The sequence below is a fragment of the Rhineura floridana genome, chromosome 19 (genome assembly GCF_030035675.1).
Source record: "Rhineura floridana isolate rRhiFlo1 chromosome 19, rRhiFlo1.hap2, whole genome shotgun sequence".
Classification (NCBI taxonomy): Eukaryota; Metazoa; Chordata; class Lepidosauria; order Squamata; family Rhineuridae; genus Rhineura; species Rhineura floridana.
This window is the reverse complement of record NC_084498.1, coordinates 21,140,585-21,161,298: the sequence shown is the minus strand read 5'-3', so window position 1 is coordinate 21,161,298 and position 20,714 is coordinate 21,140,585. Positions and strand designations below refer to the sequence as shown.

The window sequence follows — 20,714 nt, the reverse complement described above, 5'->3', positions numbered from 1 at the left end:
ATTGCTCCTACCTTATTTGCTATCTTCATTGCTATGATTCTACACCTTATTGAGAGGAAACTTCCTACTGGTGTGGAAATCATATATTGAACTGATGGAAAGCTTTTTAATCTCAGTTGGCTGAAAGCAAAAAGTAAGGTAATGTCAACCTCTGTCATAGAACTTCAATATGCTGATGATAATGTAGTCTCTGCACGTTCAGAGAAAGATCTTCAAACTATCCTAGGTGTCTTTGCAGAAGCATATGGAAAGCTTGGGCTCTGGCTTAATATTAAAAAAAACCAAAGTGCTTCATCAACAGGTGCGAACTAGTCCCTCTGTAGCACCTTCAATCCAGCTTAATGGTGTGATGCTGGAGAACGTTGATCACTTCCCCTATCTTGGCAGCCATTTCTCTGCAAAAGCTGACATTGATGCTGAAATTCAACATTGTCTGAGCTCTGCGAGTGCCACATTCTCCCGAATGAAGCGTAGAGTGTTTGAGGATCGGGATATTCACAGGGAGACCAAAATGCTTATTTACAAAGCCATTGTACTACCGACCTTACTGTACACCTGTGAAACATGGATCATTTTTGAGATCAGGAAGCCTAGGCAGCTGGAGAGGCTGCAGATTGTTGGGAAAATGTTTAATGGGAAGAACACACTGGGAAAGGACTGTAGCTCAGTGGTAATAATAATAATAATAATAAAATTTTATTTGTTAGTCGCCTATCTGTCCGACTTAACGGACACTCTAGGCGACTTACATAGAATAAAATATACAATATACAATATACAATCAACACATTCAGCAATTTAATCTAACACCAAAAACAATAATTAAAACATTAACCAACAGGTCAATTTAAAAATGCCGCAAAGTGGATGGCATCAGGACATCCTAGCAACCCCCCGCCCAGCTCATCAAATTGATCCGATGACTGGGGAGGAGGTGACTTGCAGCCCCATCAGGGCTCCACCCACCCTAGCCCTAGCCCTACTTTATTTTTGTTCCTTTTTGCTTCTGCTGTCAAAATTGGTTGGGTCTTGGGTGGGGAGGGCAAAAATTGTTTGGGGAACCTGATCATGGTCCCAAACTGGGAGTTCACCACACCTGCTCTTAAATAGATAAATACACAAATGATCTGCTTAGCATGTAGAAGGCCCCAGGTTCAATCCCAGGTAGCACATCTCCAGGTAGCGCTGGGAGAGAACACTCTCTGAAAACCTGGAGAGTTGCTGTCAGTCAGTGTAGGCAATACTGAGCTAGACGGAACAAGAGTCTGACTTCCTATGTTCCTATGTCCCTACAGCCACTTGGCGACAATTAGTTAAGCTCAAAACCCTGCAACTATGGAATTCTATGGAAACTCTAAAGCATTCAGTGAGTCAGAAAAATTGAGGCCTCTTCTGCAGGTGAAAAAACTTTTGAGAAATTAGAGGACAAGTTTCAACGTAGCATTCATTAAAACCTTGTTGTCTACGGTCTGCATGATGCTTACTGTTCTGGCTATGTACTGCAGGGGGAGATGTTGGCCCTTTTTCTTCCTCATTTGGCAGAATTAGATAACTTCAGAAACCACCTAAACACCTTGTGCCTGCAGGGTGAAATGAAGCAGGAGAATGTTTTGCAACAATGGTTGCTTTCTCTGAGACTTCCTATTCACTCATGCTTAGTGATCATGGCATCCTTTGCATACAGTTTACTGTACAATGCAATTTAAATAATATAGTTCCTGACAGTTATGGAAATGGAAATGGACTGCCTTCAAGTTGATCCTGACTTATGATGACCCTATGCATAGGGTTTTCATGGTAAGCGGTATTCAGAGGTGGTTGACCATTGCCTTCCTCTGAGGCTGAGAGGCAGTGACTAGCCCAAGGTCACCCAGTGAGCTTCATGGCTGTGTGGGGATTCAAATCCTGGTCTCCCAGGTCGTAGTCCAACACTCTAACCACTACACCACACTGGCTCTCTCCTGACAGTTATAGCCTCCTTAAATTTATATTTTCACTTAATAAATTAAGGACTGTTTCACTCATACCTGAACAAGTATCCCTTGAAATCTGATCCCTTGATGACTCGAACATGGGGACTAGCTCCACTGTAAAAAGCATCTGTGAATTAACATGACAGCTCCATTTTGCCTGTTTTGTTTGAACTGTGACTTTTAATTCACCCATGCAAGCCATCACTGAGGATTAGGGATGGATGAGAATTTCAATTCAGTTTGCATTTTAAATTGATTCTGTCGAAAGTACATTTTCTTGAACAATATGAGAAGTGGAACACAGCCATCCTTCGGAATTTGCACTTATTTCAATTTTGTGATGCAGTTCTCCAACCAAACCATATTTACTAAAATACATATATTAGGGGAAAGGGTGCATAAAAATGAATGTATGAGTGAAAATAACATGCAAAAATGCATTCTAAGGTGAGAAAGGGCTTGCAAAAATGTGTACATTATTCAAAACTGCCTACAAAAATGTGTTTATTGGGAGAAATTTGGACTAAAATGCTGGAGAATTTTCATGGGGGGGTTTAAAAACAAAATTTTCAAATTCCTGCAGAAATGTGGAGTACTGAATTTAAGAGTGGGAAAATGAGAAACAGAGAACCAAAATGGACAGATCTTTCCATCCCTATTGGGGATGGATGAATCTGTCAGATTTTGAATTCTTTCACTTTCTCATTTTTCCAATCTTAAATTCAGTACTCCACATCTCTCTAGGAATTTATAATTAAAACAAAAACAAAAAGTCCTTGTGAAAAATCCCATAGCATTTTAGTGTACATTTCTCCTAAAATACACACTGTTGTGTGCAATTCTGCCTTATAGACATATTGTTTGCAAGGAATTTCCCCCCAATAGATTAATTTTTGCATGTTATTTTCACTAATACAGTGGTTCCAACCCCCACCACCACCACTTGAAAATTGCTAAGGCTCTTGGCAGACTGCTAAATGATTTTTTCTGCTTGTTGTAACAAGCTCTGGTAGATGCAAAAGTATATTTTAATTTATATATATATATATATATATATATATTTATAATTTGCAAATTTATATATATATAATTTAATTTTATATAATATGGAATTCAGATTTTAAGACAATAAAATATGGTAATAAAAGGAGCAATAAAATTACAATGAAAAATCAATACGGATATTTTAATGCAGTGGATGTGCCGCAGACCACCTGAATGAAATCTACAGACCACTGGTGATCCACAGACTTCAGGAACCCCTGCACTAATGTATACCCTTTAATGCACATGTTCTCCCAATATATGTACTTTTGTGCATGCTATTTGGTTGGACAACTGCATCACAAAATTCAGAGAAAGGAAAGTGAACCACACTGAGTTTCTCTCCCATTCTATGCTGTCACCTGACATTATAGAGCCAGATGAGAAGCACAGAGGTGTGGACCAACCCCTGCACATCTTATAGAAATATAGGTAGTGAATACAGGTTATAAAATGGTGTGCAGCTATTGGGGACAGTCGACTAAAGACGGATGTTGGGAAGGGCTGTAGCTCAGTGGTAGACCATTCAGAAGGTTGCAAGTTTAATCCCCAGCATCTCCAAGTAAGACTGGGGGTGTCCCGTGCCTGACGCCCTGGGGATCTGCTATCAGTCAGTGTAGACAGTATTAAGCTAAGGGGACCAGTGCTCTGACTCTATATAATGCCAATGAGGAGGAAGCATATTTGCATGAAAGCTCTGGAAGGATTTAAAGCAGAACAGGGCGGTCCAGGCCAGTAAGATCTCCTTTGCTCTGGAAAACAAATTGGTTTGCATTGACCATCATCATGACCATGGTCTGGATCCTCTTTTGCCTTGTGCTGCTTGGTTGTTGCTCAGGTAAGGATCGGGAGGACTCACTTTATATGTTCCAACAACAATCCTACTTGTATTGTGTATTTATCATAGGAACATAGGGTCGCATCCATTGTCAGTCCAACACAGAGCAGATCTATTGAAATTAATGGGCATGCCTAAATTAGATCCATTCATTTCGGTGGATCTACTTTGACACTGCAGACAACCGATAGTGCTTTTGTGATATCTAGTTACACAGGGGAGGAAATCAAGAACATTTTTTTTGCTTTCCCTCCCCTTTTATTTTCAAAGGTGTGGTTTCACATCTAACTTTGATTCAGCCTTCCTCTGTGTCTGTGTCCCTGGGACAAACTGCTAAACTCTCCTTCACCATGAAGCAGTGACATAAACACCGTTGCTTGCCTTCAACAGAGACCTGGACAGGCCTCTCACTTTGTGCACTGTGATGGTTGCAGCAACAGGGGACCAGGGATCCCCAATCGGTTCACTGCTCCCCACTCTGGGAATATTGTCTATTTGACCATCACCAACATCCAGTCTGAAGATGAGGCTGATTTTTATTACTATGTGTGGTATGGCAGTGGTAGCATATTTCATAGTGGTGCAGTCTTGTGGGGAACTGAGAGAAAAATCTTTACTGTACCTTCCCAGAGTGGCCACAGAGAGTCAATGATGCAGAGTTTAATTTGATCTGTGGCTTAAGTTGTTTGAATTATAGAGTGATGAAAAGGTCTTCTGGTGCTACTCTCTTCCCAAGGCAACACTTGATGTTGCTGCTATCAGGTGATGGACACAGATAGATTTATCTATTTATTTCAGTTTTACACATAAAATAATCCAATAAATATTAGTAATTAGTAAATTGAAAATATTTAAATATAATATCCAACTCTGTAAATTATTGCATCCTTTTAAATATAGCTATTCTCTTAAATTTCATTGCATATAAATTGTGTACTACATTAAACAATTTTCATGTTTAAGTTTGCATTGATTTTATCCAGTTAAGGCTACAGTCCTAACCCCATGTATCTGGAAGTGAATCCCATCTAATTAAACTGGACTTGCTTCTGAGTAGACAAGGTTAAGGAAGAAGCTGTGAGATTCCCTAAAAATACACTATTCTTATAACATATAAAAATATCAGAGTAGTTCCTTTTATAAACTTCATCTCATTTCTCTCTCCTTCTTGAATCCAAAATGTTGGCTATATGAATTTTCATCATTTTCCAACACTTAATTTTCTTGTTTATTAGTACTGGGACTTTTCATTTCTTCCAGTTCTGTACAACTCAACTTTTAGAGCCATTAATAACTAACAAATTTATGTATTTATTTATTTATTTATTAGATTTATATCCTGCCCTTCCTCCCAGTAGGCACCCAGGGCAGCATTAATTCCAATCCAATAAAAATGAAAACCCCAAATAAAACTATCATAGGCTCTAATGGAATCTTCCTCCTCACTCTATCATTAATTTAATTTAATATGAACTTCCAAACTCTTTGTATTTATTTATTTAACTAATTAATTACATTGCATTTATATCCCATCTTTCCTCCAAGGAGCTCAAGGTGGTGTACATGTTTCTCCGTTTTATCCTCACAACAACCCTGTGAAGTAGGTTAGGCTGAGAGACAGTGACTGGTCCAAAGTCACCTACAGTGAGCTTCATGGCTGAGTGGGGACTTGAACCCTGGTCTCCCAGGCCTTAGTCCAACACTCTACCCACTGTACCACTCAGGTGTGAGCCAGCCCTTGTGCATCTAATAAGAAAATAGGTAGTACATGATATAAAGAGACATCTAAGTGTTGTAAGTTGGGGACGGTGGGCTAATGTCAAGTATAACTAATGAGGATAAGCATATTTGCATGAGAACAATTTAATAGAGAACAGGAGAGCCCAAACTACCATTGATTCCTTTGCTTAGGAAAGCAAATTAGTTTTCATTTACCATCATGATCTGGATTCCTTTGTTGTGTTTTTGCACTTACTGTTTATTTTTTCTTGGGGAATGGGCCGTAGCTCACTGGTAGAGCATCTGCTTTGCAGGCAGAAAGTCCCATGTTCAGACCCAGGCATCTCCAGGTTAGATTGGGAGAGACTCCTGTCTGAAATCTTGGAGCGCCATTGCCAGTCGCTGTAGACAGTACTGAGCTAGATGGGACAATGGTCTGACTCAGAATAAGGCACCTCCCTATATATTAATGAAAGGGCCATAGCTCAGCGGTGGAGCGCATGCTTTGCGTGCAGATGGTCCTAAGTTCAATCTCCAGAATGTCCAGCAGGGGCAGCTGGTGGTTCCATATCAGTGGGGTATCTAGCTCCGGTTTTAGTCCGAACATTCAAGGAGCTGTCCAAGGTGCTGAACCTGTTTTGGCACTAGGCTTCAGCTGGGAGAAACCCTGGATAGGTTGTGGCCAATGATGAGCTAGATGGACCAATGATCTGATATAGGATATGGAAGCTTCCTATGTTTCAATGAGTTGGTTTTTGGTTTTTACAATAAATGCATTCTTTGTTTAACCTTCTATTCCCTCTTTTCAGGCTATACTCCCCAGTGGAATCTGACTCAACCAATGTCAATGTCAGCATCCCAGGGAAAAACAGTCCACATCTCCTGCACCATCAGCAAAGGCCACGTCCTTGGAGCTTTTCACTGGTATCAGCTCAAAGAAGGAGAAAGACCAAGATTCCTCTTGAGATATTTGGGACACACCGGGACATCAATTTTTGGCCCCGAGGCCTCTGGCCATTTCTCAGCGTACATGGAGGACAGCGATGATGTAGGGTACTTAACCATCACCAGTGCGCAGGCAGAGGATGAAGCTGATTATTTCTGTGCTACAGGGCATCGTGGCCTTACACACAGTGATGAAACCGAGTGGAGAACTTGCCCCCAAACCACTTCCTTTCATTTCCTCTAGCTCAGTAGGTTGCATGTGTGTCTTCATCCATCACTGCACTGTGGACTTGCACTAGAAAGCACCTTATTTAGGGGAGAGGTAGAAATTTGATATGGTTCACATTTAAATCTATCAACTTCACACTTTCTGAAACAATATGAGAACCAAAACACAGCCATCCTTCAAAATTTGCACTTATCTGAATTTTGCAACGCAGTTTTCCAGCCAAACAATGTTTACAAAAATGTGTATATTAGGGAAAAGAGTGCATAGAAATGACAAAATGAGTGAAAACAACATAAAATGTATTATATTAGGAGAACTTGTTTTCAAGGATGCATGTGTGAGTCAAAACTGCATGCAACAATGTGTTTACTAGGAGAAACGCACACCAAAATAATTTTCATGAGGATTTAAAAGAAATCACAAATTGCTGTAGAAATGTGGAGAAGTGAATTTAATATTGGGAAAATGAGAAATGGAGGGAACTGACACATCTTTCCATCTCTAAGCAGGGATGGGGAATCTCAGGCCTGGGGTGTCAAATGTAGCCTTCTAAACCTTGCTATCTGACCCTCAGGACTCTTGCCAGGCCAAACAACTGGCATAGGTCTTTGACCCCTGATAATGGTTCTTCTGATGGGACCTGTGTACTATGCCTTTGGCCTGCCAGATGTTGTTGGTTTCCAACTCCCATCAGCCTCAGCCAGCATGGCCAATAACCAGGGATGCTAGGAGTTGTAATCCAGCAACATCTGGATGGGCCACAGGTTTCCCATCCCTGCTTTAAATAGGATGCTCCCTTTTCTACAAAACCTTAATGTGTCTTTAATATTATACATTAAATGTTATACATTTAGATGTAGTGCCATTCTGCACTGCCGCAAGTGCGCTGAATTGTTACACAAGTCAAAAATTTGATAAGTCAACTGCAGTTGTGCCTTTTGTCACAGAGGGAGCTGTGCATCTACCTATTCCCGGGTTGTACCATGTCTGACAACAGCGTCTTTCTGCCTGACGTTGCTTGTCAACTGTGTGTGCTTGGCAGACTGTGAAATGGTCACACCTGCATCCTTTCAACTACGCAAAGCAAACGGAAAGGGGCATACTGAAATAAAGTGCTATGAGACATGATGTAGAAAAATGCCTTCACAGAATCGCTCCTGCACACTATTTTGACCTGGCTACTCCATTTTAATAGCAAATGCCAAGAGCTTGCATTTTGTAACTGAAATCATGGGTGTGTGGTGGAGACTGAGGGTTCCCATGGGTGGTGGACAAAGTGTTTTTACTGTAGCTTAAAATCCACAATCCTCTCACTGTCATTCCTTTTCCATTTATAAGCCTTGGCTTGCTAAATCAGACCAATCTCTGCCTTGTCTAGATGATGATCATGATGCCAGAGAAAATTGCAATCTGATATAACCTGGTATCTGATATACTGTCTTTGTGTGGGCAGATTCTTATGTCGAACATTGTGTCCAAAGTACACCGGGGAAAAGGTTGGCCTAAGAAAATAATTATAATGGGAGTCTATGGGGAGTCTATGCTAGCCGGTAAGAGTATGCACGAGAGCTGCCTTTTTCTTTTTTGTCCCTGTGTGCAGCTCCTGGCTGAGTTGGTGTTTAGCCAGCCCAGTGGCTCCTGAATGGCAAATGGATGCCAGCCGGCTCATCCTCCGCCAGCTTCCCCTGAGTTAGATCACTCTGTTATTCATTTAGAACATTTAGAACATTATAGTTGTACTAAATTACCTTCCTGATTTGTTCCACGTATTCAGAGAATCAGGTTTTGCAACTGATTGGCGGATGTCATTTCTTTTTTACCTTTACCCAGGTACCACAAAGTTCTATTCCTCTGTACCATATTTCTTCATGGACTGAGGGTATCGGGTACCTGTGTGTTGTCATCATTTGTATAAGAAATAAAGTCCTGGCATGTTGCTAAAAATCAATCTTGTGAAGTTGGTCCCCTAGATGCCCTCAGCTTGTGTGATATTTTCTCCAGCAGGGCTGTTTGCCAGACCTTCTTACACCAGCAATCTGAACTATGTAGGTTGAATACCTTCCAATGCTTCACTATCAAAGCCCTTGCAGCTGTCAATAAATGTGTGAATGGCTCTTCATTTTTTTTATTTCTCTGTCAGCACTGATAAATAGATTCGAAAGAGCCAAATAAGGAGAGGGAGAAATATTAAAATTATTCATGAAATTTCTGGTGGAAAATTTTCTCCCCAAAGGTTTTGGTTTTATACATTCCCACCACATGTGGTTCCAGGTACTAATCCTTTGACATCCTCGTCAGCACACGGGATAATCCTGGGTGTATAAATGAGAGCTGTCGAGGAGGTAAGTGCCAGACATGTGCTAATTTTCGTGAGAGTTCCCTTGTTTGTGAAGAAAGAGATTTATATGGTGGTTTTGTCAAGTTTGATCCAATCTTCGTTCTCTATTTCCATTTCCTAATTAGATTCCCACCATTCTTTCTGGTGATCGTTTTGACCATAGTCCAAATATAATGCTTATAAAATCTAGAAATAAATCCTGATTCCGGTGTTAGAATCCCAGTTAGTTCCCTGTTTCTTTGTTCCCTGCTACTTTGTTTTGGCAAGCGTAAATTTGATAGATTCAGCTTTAAAGGATTACTGAATCACATTTCTCTCCCATCTGTAGTGCCCCCTAGTTGGTGTACCTTCTGGGAGGAAGGGAGGGATATACATTTTAAAAATAAATAAACAATTTTCACTTCCAAACTGATAGGCACATGGCCACCCATGTTGAGTACTAGAGGGACAGTGCAGGAACAATGAGCTTATAAACTGCCTCAACACAGCAGAAGGATTGCCTTTCCATTCTGTATGTGTGAACCAATTGGAAGCCAGAAGATGACCATAAGGGGCGGGGCACAGTCTCTTACTTCAGGAGGTAGGCTGCAATAAAATGTAGGCAATTCAAGGGAATTTTCCCAGCAACAGCATCTGAGTCTCCCAGAAGTCTTTCTAATCATGTTTGGGGCATCGCTGGTGGTCCTGCTGGGGACATGGTGCACAGGTGAGCAGTGTAGGAAATGCTTCTTTTGAGCTAGCCCTTGAACAGAGAACTCATCCACAGAAACTAATGTTATTCTCTTTTCCCCAGCCTCCAGCGCCCAGCCTGTGCTGACTCAGGAATCCTCCATGTCAACAGCCCCTGGACAGACAGTTAAACTCTCCTGTTCTATGAGCAGTGGAGCAGTGACATCCTACGAACAGTCCTGGTACCAACAAAAGCCTGGCAGCCCTCCCAGGCTCCTGTATTATTACTACAGCAGTGCAGCTGCAGGGCCTGGCGATGTCAGTCGCTTCTCTGCTTCCAAGGAGAGCTCCCGAAACACTTGGTATTTAACCATCAGCAACATCCAGGCAGGAGACGAGGCTGTTTATTACTGTGCTGTGTGGTATGGCTCAACTAGCGTGTTCCACAGTGATGCAGACCTGAGAGGAACTGAGACAAAAACCTACAGTGCAGAGCAAGTCAGACCTTTCCAACACCTTGTTTACAATAATTATTGGGTGGTGTCTAATGATAATCCTACTCAAAGTAGACCCACCGAATGTAATAGACATGACTAACTTCGGTTCATTCATTTCTGTGGGTCTGCTGTGAGAAGGACTTAGCTGAACACAACACATTTTGATCATCATTATTTAGATTTCTTACCCACTGTTTGCCAGAATGTCCCAGCGTGGGTTGCATGCCATTATAATGGTAAAAGTTACCATGATAAAACATACGAAATAGTTACAACCAAAGAACAAGTGTAAAAACAATTTAAAAACCGTTCCATATATAAAAGCAAAAGAAACATAAAACACCTATTTCATGTATAAAAGCAATTCAAACATGGGGGGGGGGGGAAATCCATATATAAAAACAGTTAGAAGAGTTGCACTACAGATGCAGACTGGGCATTGGCAATAGCTACTCCTGGAGGTTCAGTCATAGCTACTGTTTGTAGGAACTCCTGCATCAGCAAAACTTCTCAGTTGCTGGCATTTGATTACTGGCTAAATCTGACCTCCTGCTGCAGAGGTTGAAGAATTTGGACGAAAGCAGCCATGGGAGCAGAAATTACAGATATTCACTTGTTCGTCACGTGTCCAGAACAGAAATCAGTACAGCAAATATGATCAGCATTCACTATAGTTGCTTTCAGTCCACAAACGACTCAATATCGTCATCAAACATTTATTGTACTAGCCATTGGCCTTGACAATGCTGAAATATACTCCATTGTATGCAATAGAATAAGAGTAGATGATACAATAATAAAATTAAAATACAAAATAATTTGGAAAACTTTTGACACAATACAGTAAAACCCAAATTAAAGTTAAATTCAGCGGGAATACTCTTAAAGCTCTCAGAAATGATCTGCTACGTTTCACTGATTCTTTTTGTTCGGAATTTCCTTGAAGCTAAAGCACATTGTCTTGTTCTGTATGTTATATATGGGTAAGCATCTTCTAAGATAAAGAAGATAATTTCATGACCGAAGTAGGTTGTTAGGCTAGACCAAATATTTCTCAGGAATTTTTCCCATGGGCCATCATCGTACTTTTTCCCCATTTGCATTACGTTGCTTTTGCACAGAAATCAATTGGTTCAAATATTTTTTATTTATTTATTTATTATTTAATTTGTATCCCTCCCTTCCTCCCAGCAGGAGCCCAGGGTGGCAAACAAAGCGCTAAAAACACTTTAAAACATCATAAAAACAGATCTTAAAATACATTAAAACAAAGCAGTGTTAAAAACATTTTAAAAAAACAACTTTAAAAAAGGGTTAAAAACATTATTAAAAAACATATTAAGCAATTCTAACACAGACACGCAGACTGGGATAGGTCTCAACCTAAAAGGCTTGTTGAAAGAGGAAAGTCTTCAAAAGGGGCCAAAAAGATAGCAGAGGTGGCGCCTGCTTAATATTCAAAATTCATAATGTAGTGACAGTGTAAATCACACAATTTACATAATTAGTTACATCAATGATGTAACATCATATAATGTCACCTTAGCGGACAAAGACAGAAATAATAAAAGTGTTTTGCTTTTGAAAAAAAAAATCCCAGAAAAAAAAAGAAAAGCATGCACATCTCGGAAAAGGGCAGGAGGTGTTGCAGCCAATGAGCAGCAAACAGATTTGCATAAATGGGTGGAGCTCAATTTCCTTGGTGTTTAAGGGTAAATGTGAGCTTCCCAACCAAAGACCCACAGAAAGTTACGGTCTCCATCATGGCTTGGATCATCACAGCTTGGACCCTGCTCTTCTTCACCTTTCTCATTTGCAACCCAGGTAATTTGGGAGTGCTGGTGGGACTGAATTGATGCTGACATTCGGATGGGACACCCCACCATGCAGTTAAGCCACATAGATTTAATCCCGTTTCAGTCAAAACACCATGCATTGTGAGGATAAAATATCTGGGGACTAAAATGGGGTGGGAGAATGAACCTATTAAAAACACAAGCCTGATCTGGCCTTTTACCCCCCCCCTAAAAAAAACAACATGTCCAGATCCAAATAGAATGGACAGGCCTGTTTTGGGGATCAGGTTTCCATTTCCATTTCTCTTCTTCCAGGTTCCAATGCGCAGTACACCTTGACGCAGCCACCCATACAGTCAGCCTCTCTGGAACAATCAACCAAACTCTCATGCACCATGAGCAGCGATAGCAGAATCAATAGTTACAACATATTCTGGTATCAACAGAAGGCTGAACAGGCCCCTCGGTTTGTGCTGTATGGTACCAGCAGCAGGGGAGAGGGGATCCCAGACCGATTCACTGGCTCGAAAGACTCCTCTGCAAACGTGGCCTATTTAACTATCACAAGCATCCAGGCAGAAGATGAGGCCGTTTATTACTGTGCTGATGCTTACGGCAGTGGTAGCAGCTGGAGGTTAACACGGTGATATGATCAGATGCAGAACTGAGGCAAAATTGTCTTCCTACACTTGCTTCAATGAACAGTTTGACAATTTGGAGAACTGAAATCTTTGCTCAAGATTTTTTTTAATAGCAAGAAATGTTTATGGGTTTCCCCCCCTTTCTCTTAGAGAAGAAAACAAAAGCAGTTCATGCATTATCTTGGGCAGCCAACTTGTATCTATAAAACAGGGCTAGGGGGCCTTTTTGCAGCATGAGGGCCGCAATCCATTCTGGGAAACCTTCTGGAGGGACTCCTGCTGGTGGTGGACAGGATGCGTTTCATAGTGGGCAAAGGAATTGATACAAATTTTACCTTGGTGCAGCAGGCTAGATTCTACTCCCACTTAGACACCCCTCCCTCCTCCATCCAGGCAAGCCAGAAGGATGATCAAAGTTGAAGTACGCACTCCAGCCAGGCAAAAACACTCCAGGAGGGTGCAAAGTAGGGAGAATGTGGGGTGTGGTCTGGGAAGAGTTATTCATTCAGCCCACGGGGTTGAGATTCCCCACCCCTAACAGAGTAGTTCATCCAAATCATCCCAAAGGCAAGTGGGGGTGTGACCCACAGAGGGGCATGGCCTGGACAAAATACCTAGGGCCAGATATAAAGGCCTGGTGTCTTGCATTTGGCCCCAAACCTGAGGTTCCCCACCCCTGGCTTGGATATAAAGGAACACTGTGGATGATAAAGTAATGTTCACACCAGAAATGATGATGGAATTTCTATCAAAGCAGATACAACCATTAGAGGGAACTCTTCAGCTAAGATAGTTCTGCAAACGATATAGTAAACAGAAAGTGAGTGACTTGCCTCTCACCGGCAAATGACTGAGCCACAGAACCTGACTGACTAATGTGGCTCTGGGCATGTTGACACTAAGGATGGAATTTGTTTTTGCAAAAATCGAATCTGATACAGAAATATGCCCCGTTTACATGTTTATGAATATTAGCGAGAGAGAGAAAAGGCCTGAATGACAGTGTGAGAAATGAGATATATAGTTTGGGAACTCTAGTATGCAGTGTTAATATGACACAGCAGAAAATGGATTAACCTGATTTAACTTAGAAATAGAAAAGCAAAATTTCTCTGTGGATACTAAAAGTGCCTGTGAAGGCTAGATGCTCAGTTGCTGTTTGATACTAAATGCTAGTTTGCTCTCCTCATGTAATTGGACGCCATCCAAGTAGATAGTGGAAGGAACAGCGTGAGAAGTGCTGAAGGTTCCATAGCTAGCTCAACGCAGGACAATGCCTCACTGAGAAATGTTGCTAACAAGCAATAAGGGAGGGGCTGTGTGTAAGGAGAACTTGGGAGCCATATATCAATGTAATCTGTGTAGCTATGCTTTCAGACGGGTTTTCAGACGCGAGTCGAATACCTAGCCTCTCTTTTGCAAAAGACAATAAAGGTGTTGTTTTATATTACTGGTTTCACATCTGGTGTGATTATTGGAGCTTCCTCCAGATGAAAAGAGCCTTTTTGCGTAACAACAGTTTCAGGTTTCATTGCCTAACTTTGTTCCGTCAGCTCTGGAAATGTGTGTTCCTTTCAATTATGTGTTATTGAGGTGCTGTTGGAAACAGAACACTAAGATTTAAAATGAGAGGAACAGAGTGCTTCTGCTTGAAGATTGCCTGGTGGCAATTAAGGGCCCCAAAGACCATAAAGAAGCATTCACTACTGGATGCGAAACCAGTTATGAATTCTCAGAAGCTGCAGCATCTAGGGCCAAAATTACTATCCAGATACAAATCCAAACAGCTTATGGAACAGGATTCACAGAAGATCAAACGAAGCAGTGAACCAACGTTGCACAATGGACAGTTAGTTCCCTCGCTCATCCTCTCCAGGACCTTCACTTTTACACACACCCACATTGACAGATAGCAACCAACATTTTCAGTAGGTGCTAGAACCATTAAGCTCATGTCCTTGGCCAGACTTCTTTTTGAGGCTTTCATTGTTGGTATTGTTTTAAAATATTTTTCGTTTAATATAAGAAACCACGGTGGTGATTTTGTGCTATGTCACGCCTCCGCAGCAGCCATGTTGTGACTGGTGCTCACAACACTTTCTCAAAATTGCAAAAAAAATTGGCGACCTCTGGTGCGTTCTCCATTCTAGGAAACATTACTCCAGCATTCTTCAGTCTCCCTGGCTTCCTGAACTGATAAAGGCCAAGGGTTGGTGAGTCCTCCTGGGACGTAACTGAGGTGTGGGTACCCAAGAGGGCTGCAGACAGCAGAGAGGGCATTCTGCAGAATGAATAAAAGGACACTCACAAGCACAGCATAGCTACTTCAAAAGGCAGCCAGGCAGCCAAGAACACTGCAATACACACAGAGAGACACACACAAACGCCTGCACACACCTTAAGCACTTACGCCAAATTTTCTCTCCTCTTTGATAGTTTTCTGAATGCAATTTCTTTTCTTGTTAATAGATTGATGGGGAATGGCTTGGGGGAGAGAATGCAGGAGACTTTTTCAGCACAACACTAGCTATAACTAATTGAGACAGCACATCTTTCTATTTCAAAGTCTTCTTCAGCCATCCTGGAAAGGCAGCCATAAACCAGCTTCATGGACACTGGTAATCCAGATGACGTCTGCCGTTTCCTGCATTCTTGATTATTCTGGAAATGCATTACATCCACCATTGCCAACCTGGTGCACCCAAGTGTTTGGGGCTACACTTCTGAAACTATACCGTGGGTGCTGCATGCAAATTCTTTGGGGAGCAAGTGCGTATATAAAGGGCAAGTGATGTAGGACATTTTCAGTACAAAAGAAATTGTGCCTCCCAGAAGTCTGAGAAGCCCTTATCATGTTGGGAGGAGCATCCCTCATTGTCCTCTTGGGGACATGGTGCACAGGTGAGCAGAGCAGGCCATGCTTCCTTCAAGCTCATCCTTTGGAACAGCCAATCTGTCCACAGAAACTAATGGTACATTCTTTTCCCCAGTCTCCAGAGCCCAGCCTATGCTGACTCAGGGTTCTTCCATGTCAGCAGCCCTTGGACAGACAGTAAAGCTCTCCTGTTCTATGAGCAGTGGAGCACTGACATCCTATTCCCAGTTCTGGTACCAACAAAAACCTGGCAGCCCTCCCAGACACCTATTTTATTACTTCAGCAGTGCATCTGCAGGTTCTGTGGACGTCAGCCGGTTCTCTGCTTCCAAGGAGAGCTCCCGAAATACTTGGTATTTAACCATCAACAATGTGCAGGCAGGAGATGAGGCTGATTATTACTGTGCTGTGTGGTATGAACCAAACAAAGCGTTCCACAGTGAGGCAGATCTAAGAGGAAGTGGGACAAAAACCTACAATGCAGATCAAACCAGACCTTTTTCAACCCTGTGTTTCCATTTGCACCAGCTATATATTTGCAAGGATGCATAGTGAGCTCGTCTCAGAAGCTCAAAGGTAGTCACTGTTTATAGGAATTCCTGCCTGAACATCATGTCTCGCTTTCTGCCATTCTGTTAGTGGCTTCATCAGACCTCCAGGCCAGAGGCTCTCTTGAAGTGTCCCTCAGTGCTCCTGCTATGATTCACTCCCTCTTCACTCTTTGTGGTGCACTCAGGGATATGGGAGAAACCTGCCAATCTCAGCTACCAAAAGCACACTCACCTGATTACATCCAATTGGATCATGATCTGGATTTAATCAAGAGCCCACTTCTGAATCTGGAGCCCTGTGCATTCCTTTACAAGGTGATCTGAGTACTGTGACACTGCACATCTCTTCCTCTGCAGTGTTTTGAAAAGACAATCTGGCTGCCTAGAGCCTTGGAGCGGTCAGCACCGGGGGCTCCTTCCTGCCACACACTTTGTAATGAAATGCTGCAAGCCCGATGGGACTTGGAGATGTGAAGTTGCTCTCAGAGGAAACTGTACAGAAAAATAAAAATGCAAGCAGCCATGCTATTTCTGTTCAACTCTCTCTGTGAGTGAGTGTGTCAATGGCTGATGTGGGTGCCTTCCCCCCATTGATTCAGTAGCTGATGTGGAGAAGCAGGCCTGGGTCCACCAGTAGGCTAGGTGGGGCACTGGCTAAAGGCTCCATGATCTCAGAGGGGGCCCTCACTGGCCCCACCCCAACACAACTGGCAGATCCAGTTTATGGATGTCACTATAATATCCAAATTTATTTATTTATGTACTTTGCCTATGCAAAAATTTTATCTCCAAAAAGGAAGTGTGAACAGCTTTTGTAGTAAAGGGGCCCAAGGGTTAATTTTAGATGTATGAGAACAGTATCTCCGTTCACCACTCATCACTGAAGAAATTGCACTCATCATTTCAATAGTTCAGAGTGTCGTATTGTTTTTGTTTGACAGTAGATGGTTGCCATATTGGTCAAAATTTGTTTTATCTTGAAGAGGTGGAGCCAGGTGGGAGAAGGAATGTGGTTTGAGGAGAAAAGCAATGGGACAAGGAGCCCAGGGGCCCAGAAACATGGAGTCAGCCCTGTAGAGGGAGGTATGCCCACACACGTTTATCACCCTGTCTCTTTTTTTTTTGGTATGTTGCAGCCATTTTGGTGTTATAACATCACCCCCACAGTGGTGATACTGTCTTATGTCACACCCCACTGGAAGCCATTTTGTGACTGGCATCCACAACAGTTTCTTGAAATTCCAAAAAGGTTGGCATCCTCTGGGGCATTCTCCTTTCCAGTAAACATTCCTCCAGCATTCTTCAGCTTCCTGATCTGATAAAGGCCAAGGGGACGAGAGTCCCCCTGAGCTATAATTGAATTGCAGGCACCAAGGAGGGCTGCAGACCACAAAGAGAGCCCTGGTGAGATGGTCTGCAGGATGAATGGACCCTCACAAGCACAGCTCGGCCACTTCAGAAGGCAGATAGGCACCAAAGAATGCTGTAACACATGCGCGCATGTACCCCTTCAGCATTTAAGCAAACTTTCCTCTCCCTTTTTATAGTTTTCTGAATGTAGTTGCATTTCTCATTAATTGATTGATGGGGAATGGGGCAGCCCTCCCATATTTGTAGTGTACTACTACAGCTCTCCTAAGACAGGCTCTGGGGACTTCAGACGGTTCTCTGCTTCCAGGGAGAGCTCCCAAAATACTTGGTATTTAACCATCAGCAACATCCAGGCAGGAGATGAGGCTGATTATTACTGTGCTGTGTAGTATGACTCAAGTAGCATGTTCCACAGTGATGCAGACCTGAGAGGAACTGAGATAGAAACAGGCAGTGCAGATCAAATGCCCTCATCCTTGCAATTAGACTCTCTGCAAAATGGTAAACAAGACTACTGATCCAGTCCTCCAGGCTTGATCTTGGGCATCCTAATCTATCTGTCTGTCTGCCTACCTGTCTGTCTGTTGGAGACAGGTGGCTCTGATGTCAGTTGGGCAGTGCATTCGCTCTGCGTTTTAATCACAACTTTCAAGGAGCTGTCGAAAGCTCCTTGGAAATTCAGACTGAAACCTGGTGCAGACATCAGAGCCACCTCTCTCCTCTAGGTGGCTTCTTCTGCCCCAGATCAAGCGCTGTACAGCAGTGTTGTCATGTCCTGCGTGCAACTGCCCTTTCTATTCATACTCTTCTGAAGTTCTCAGTCTGTACAGAGAAGAGGTGGGGAGCCTCAAGCCCAGGGACTGGATGTGGCCCTCCAGGTCTCTCTGTCTGGCCCTTAGAACTCTCCCCAGGCCACACTCCCTCTCCCTAGGACACACCCCTCACTAGCCCTTCCTTGCACCCTCCTGGAGGGTTTCTACCTGGATGGAATGCACCCCTGGAGTCTGAGAATGCCTCTTGCTTGCCTGGATGGTTTATTGTACTTCTAAACCCCAAGAAGAAAGAGCTCTAGCTGAAGCATAGAGGATTGAAACAAACCATGTCAACTAATGCCACTAGAGGGCAGGCTTGGTCTACCAATAGAGGTGATGAAATGCAGTTTCCCGATAGAGTTGAGCCAAAATGTCTCAAAAAAAGAGTTTTTTCCCCTGAGGGAACATCTGAGAACTTACTTCTTGCCTTGTTCCCGAAAAACACAATCATTTCGCATAATATTTTCTGCCTTTTTTTTCATAGTGTTTATCACACATACACAGAGGGCCCTTCCAGATTGGCAGCAGCGTTTGTGGGTGTATTCTGCTACATGTAATTGATGAGAAAAAAATAGCACCTTAGTAGTGGATTTATACTGGACTGTCCACATCAGTCTGCTTTATTAAATGCTTCCCCAATGTTACCGTACAAACAGCAGCAGGAGGAGGAGGAGGAAGAAGACGAAGACGAAGAAGAAGAAGAAGATCTGCATAATCTCGAGGGGAACAATCCAAAATAATTCAATACTGATTGGCTACCCTTTATCACAATTTTACCCTTTAATCAGTACCCACAATCAGAGGTAACAATGTAGACCAATTCTTTTAATCCAATTGCTGGATAAGAAGGGAACATAAATAGAGCCTGCTGGGTCAAGCCAATGGCCCATCTAGTCCAGCATCCTGTTCTCACAGGGGCCAGCCAGTTGCACATGGGAAACCCTCAAGCATGACCAGAGTGCAAAGAGCACTCTCCCCTCCTGAGGCTTCTGGCAACTGGGATTTGGACGCATACTGTATCTGTTATGCGTTAGTGATTTGTGAGTATGCAGTTCAACGAATTCAGTTTACTTGAAGCAAAGAACCAGAATGTGATATTACGTACCTGGTGCATATAATTGTCACCTTGACCCCAAAAAGAACACCCTATCAAGCAGGTTTGAAACAAAATATTCCAGCACATCCCTCCTGAAATGTAGGTCACAGCTCCAGCAGAAACAAAAGGCAGCCCTTGTTGTAGGTATGGGGGACCTCTGGCCCTGCAGATGTTGTTGGACTACAGCTCCCATCATCCCTGACCGTTGGCCATGCTGGATGGGGCTGATGGGAGATCCAACCACATCAGGAGGACCACATGTTCCCCACCCCTGCCTTATTAAGACAGAGCGAAGTAAAACTGATCAAAGGCTGGCATATCAGCCTTTAAGTAGCACTAAGTTCAGAGCAGAGCTGATTAACATGAAGGGGGAGCACAGACGTTCCACCTGCTCACAAAAAAAAGGATTGATATGCAGGGCAATTGCCATAGGGACTTGCAGTGTCATAATATTCACTTTCTTTTCTTGTGGGAACTTCGGCTCTCTTCACAATGTCCTGGTTTCCCATGGCTAGCTTTTTAGTGATGTGGTGCACAAGTGAGGGCAGGCCGGATGCCCATTATAACTGACAGCAGCGACTGAGTGTGACAATCTATTAAACCTTCTTCCTTTCCAGGTTCAAAGTCCCAGCTCTCTCAGCCACGCTCCGCCTCTGTGTCCTTGGGAGGCACAGTCAGACTCTCCTGCACCTTGCGCCCAGAAGACAGCATCGGTGGCTATCGTGTGTCCTGGTACTAGCAAAAGCCGGGGAGTCCCCCACAATTCCTCTTACATTACATGTCATATTCCAGCCAGTGTCAGGGCTCCGGAGTCCCCCCTCGTTTCTCTGTTTTCAAAGACTCATCCTACACCTGCTACTTAACCATCGCCGGAGCCCAGGCAAAAGATGAGGCTGTTTGTTACTGGGCCACATGGTATTCGCCTTGCCACAGTGATGTCGTCTAATGGGGAAGTGGGAGAAAAAACCTTTGCTTCTGTTCCCTGGGGGGGGGGCTGAACTGGGCACCTTTAGGAGCCCCATCAGAGCAATTGAAAGGCATTAAAACAGGGGTGGGGGACCTTTTTCAGATCAAGAGCCACATTCCCTTCTATGCTAACGTCCACCTGGGCGGGACCAGAAGCAAAAATGGGTGGATCAGAGAATGTAAATTTTACCTTTGTACAGTCAGCCAGTTTCTACACAAACACACACATACTAGTGGAGACTGGTCCAGTGGGGTGTAATTATACAAGTATAATTAATTAATTAATTAATTAATAGCGTGTGTTTTATATCGTTTTAAATTTTTAAATGTGTTTTAAATTGCTTTTTTAAAAGA

At 42.8% G+C, this 20,714-nt stretch overlaps 1 protein-coding gene and 1 gene segment (V, D, J or C); both read left to right on the top strand.

Annotated features, from left to right (window-relative positions):
• The first annotated feature begins 3,774 nt into the window (after positions 1-3,774).
• LOC133373461 (immunoglobulin lambda variable 5-52-like) lies at positions 3,775-6,763 on the top strand. The segment is given in 2 exon segments: positions 3,775-3,855; positions 6,384-6,763. Coding segments are annotated over 2 exon segments (432 nt in total).
• A 2,940-nt stretch (positions 6,764-9,703) lies between these two features.
• On the top strand, positions 9,704-20,133 carry LOC133373460 (immunoglobulin alpha-2 heavy chain-like). The gene is made up of 5 exons (XM_061603240.1): positions 9,704-9,792; positions 9,880-10,203; positions 12,364-12,669; positions 15,680-16,003; positions 20,012-20,133. Exons 1-5 carry the CDS (start codon positions 9,747-9,749, stop codon positions 20,131-20,133), a joined length of 1,122 nt encoding a protein of 373 aa, XP_061459224.1. The 5' UTR covers positions 9,704-9,746.
• Positions 20,134-20,714: the final 581 nt, after the last annotated feature.

Bases quoted from the DNA above. Each gene is read 5' to 3' on its own strand.
- LOC133373460 (XM_061603240.1), top strand. From the start codon at position 9,747: ATGTTTGGGGCATCGCTGGTGGTCCTGCTGGGGACATGGTGCACAG. The intron at 9,793-9,879 runs GTGAGCAGTGTA...TCTTTTCCCCAG, and splicing joins GCTGGGGACATGGTGCACAG to CCTCCAGCGCCCAGCCTGTG. The intron at 16,004-20,011 runs GTGAGGCAGATC...CTTCCTTTCCAG, and splicing joins ACCAAACAAAGCGTTCCACA to GTTCAAAGTCCCAGCTCTCT.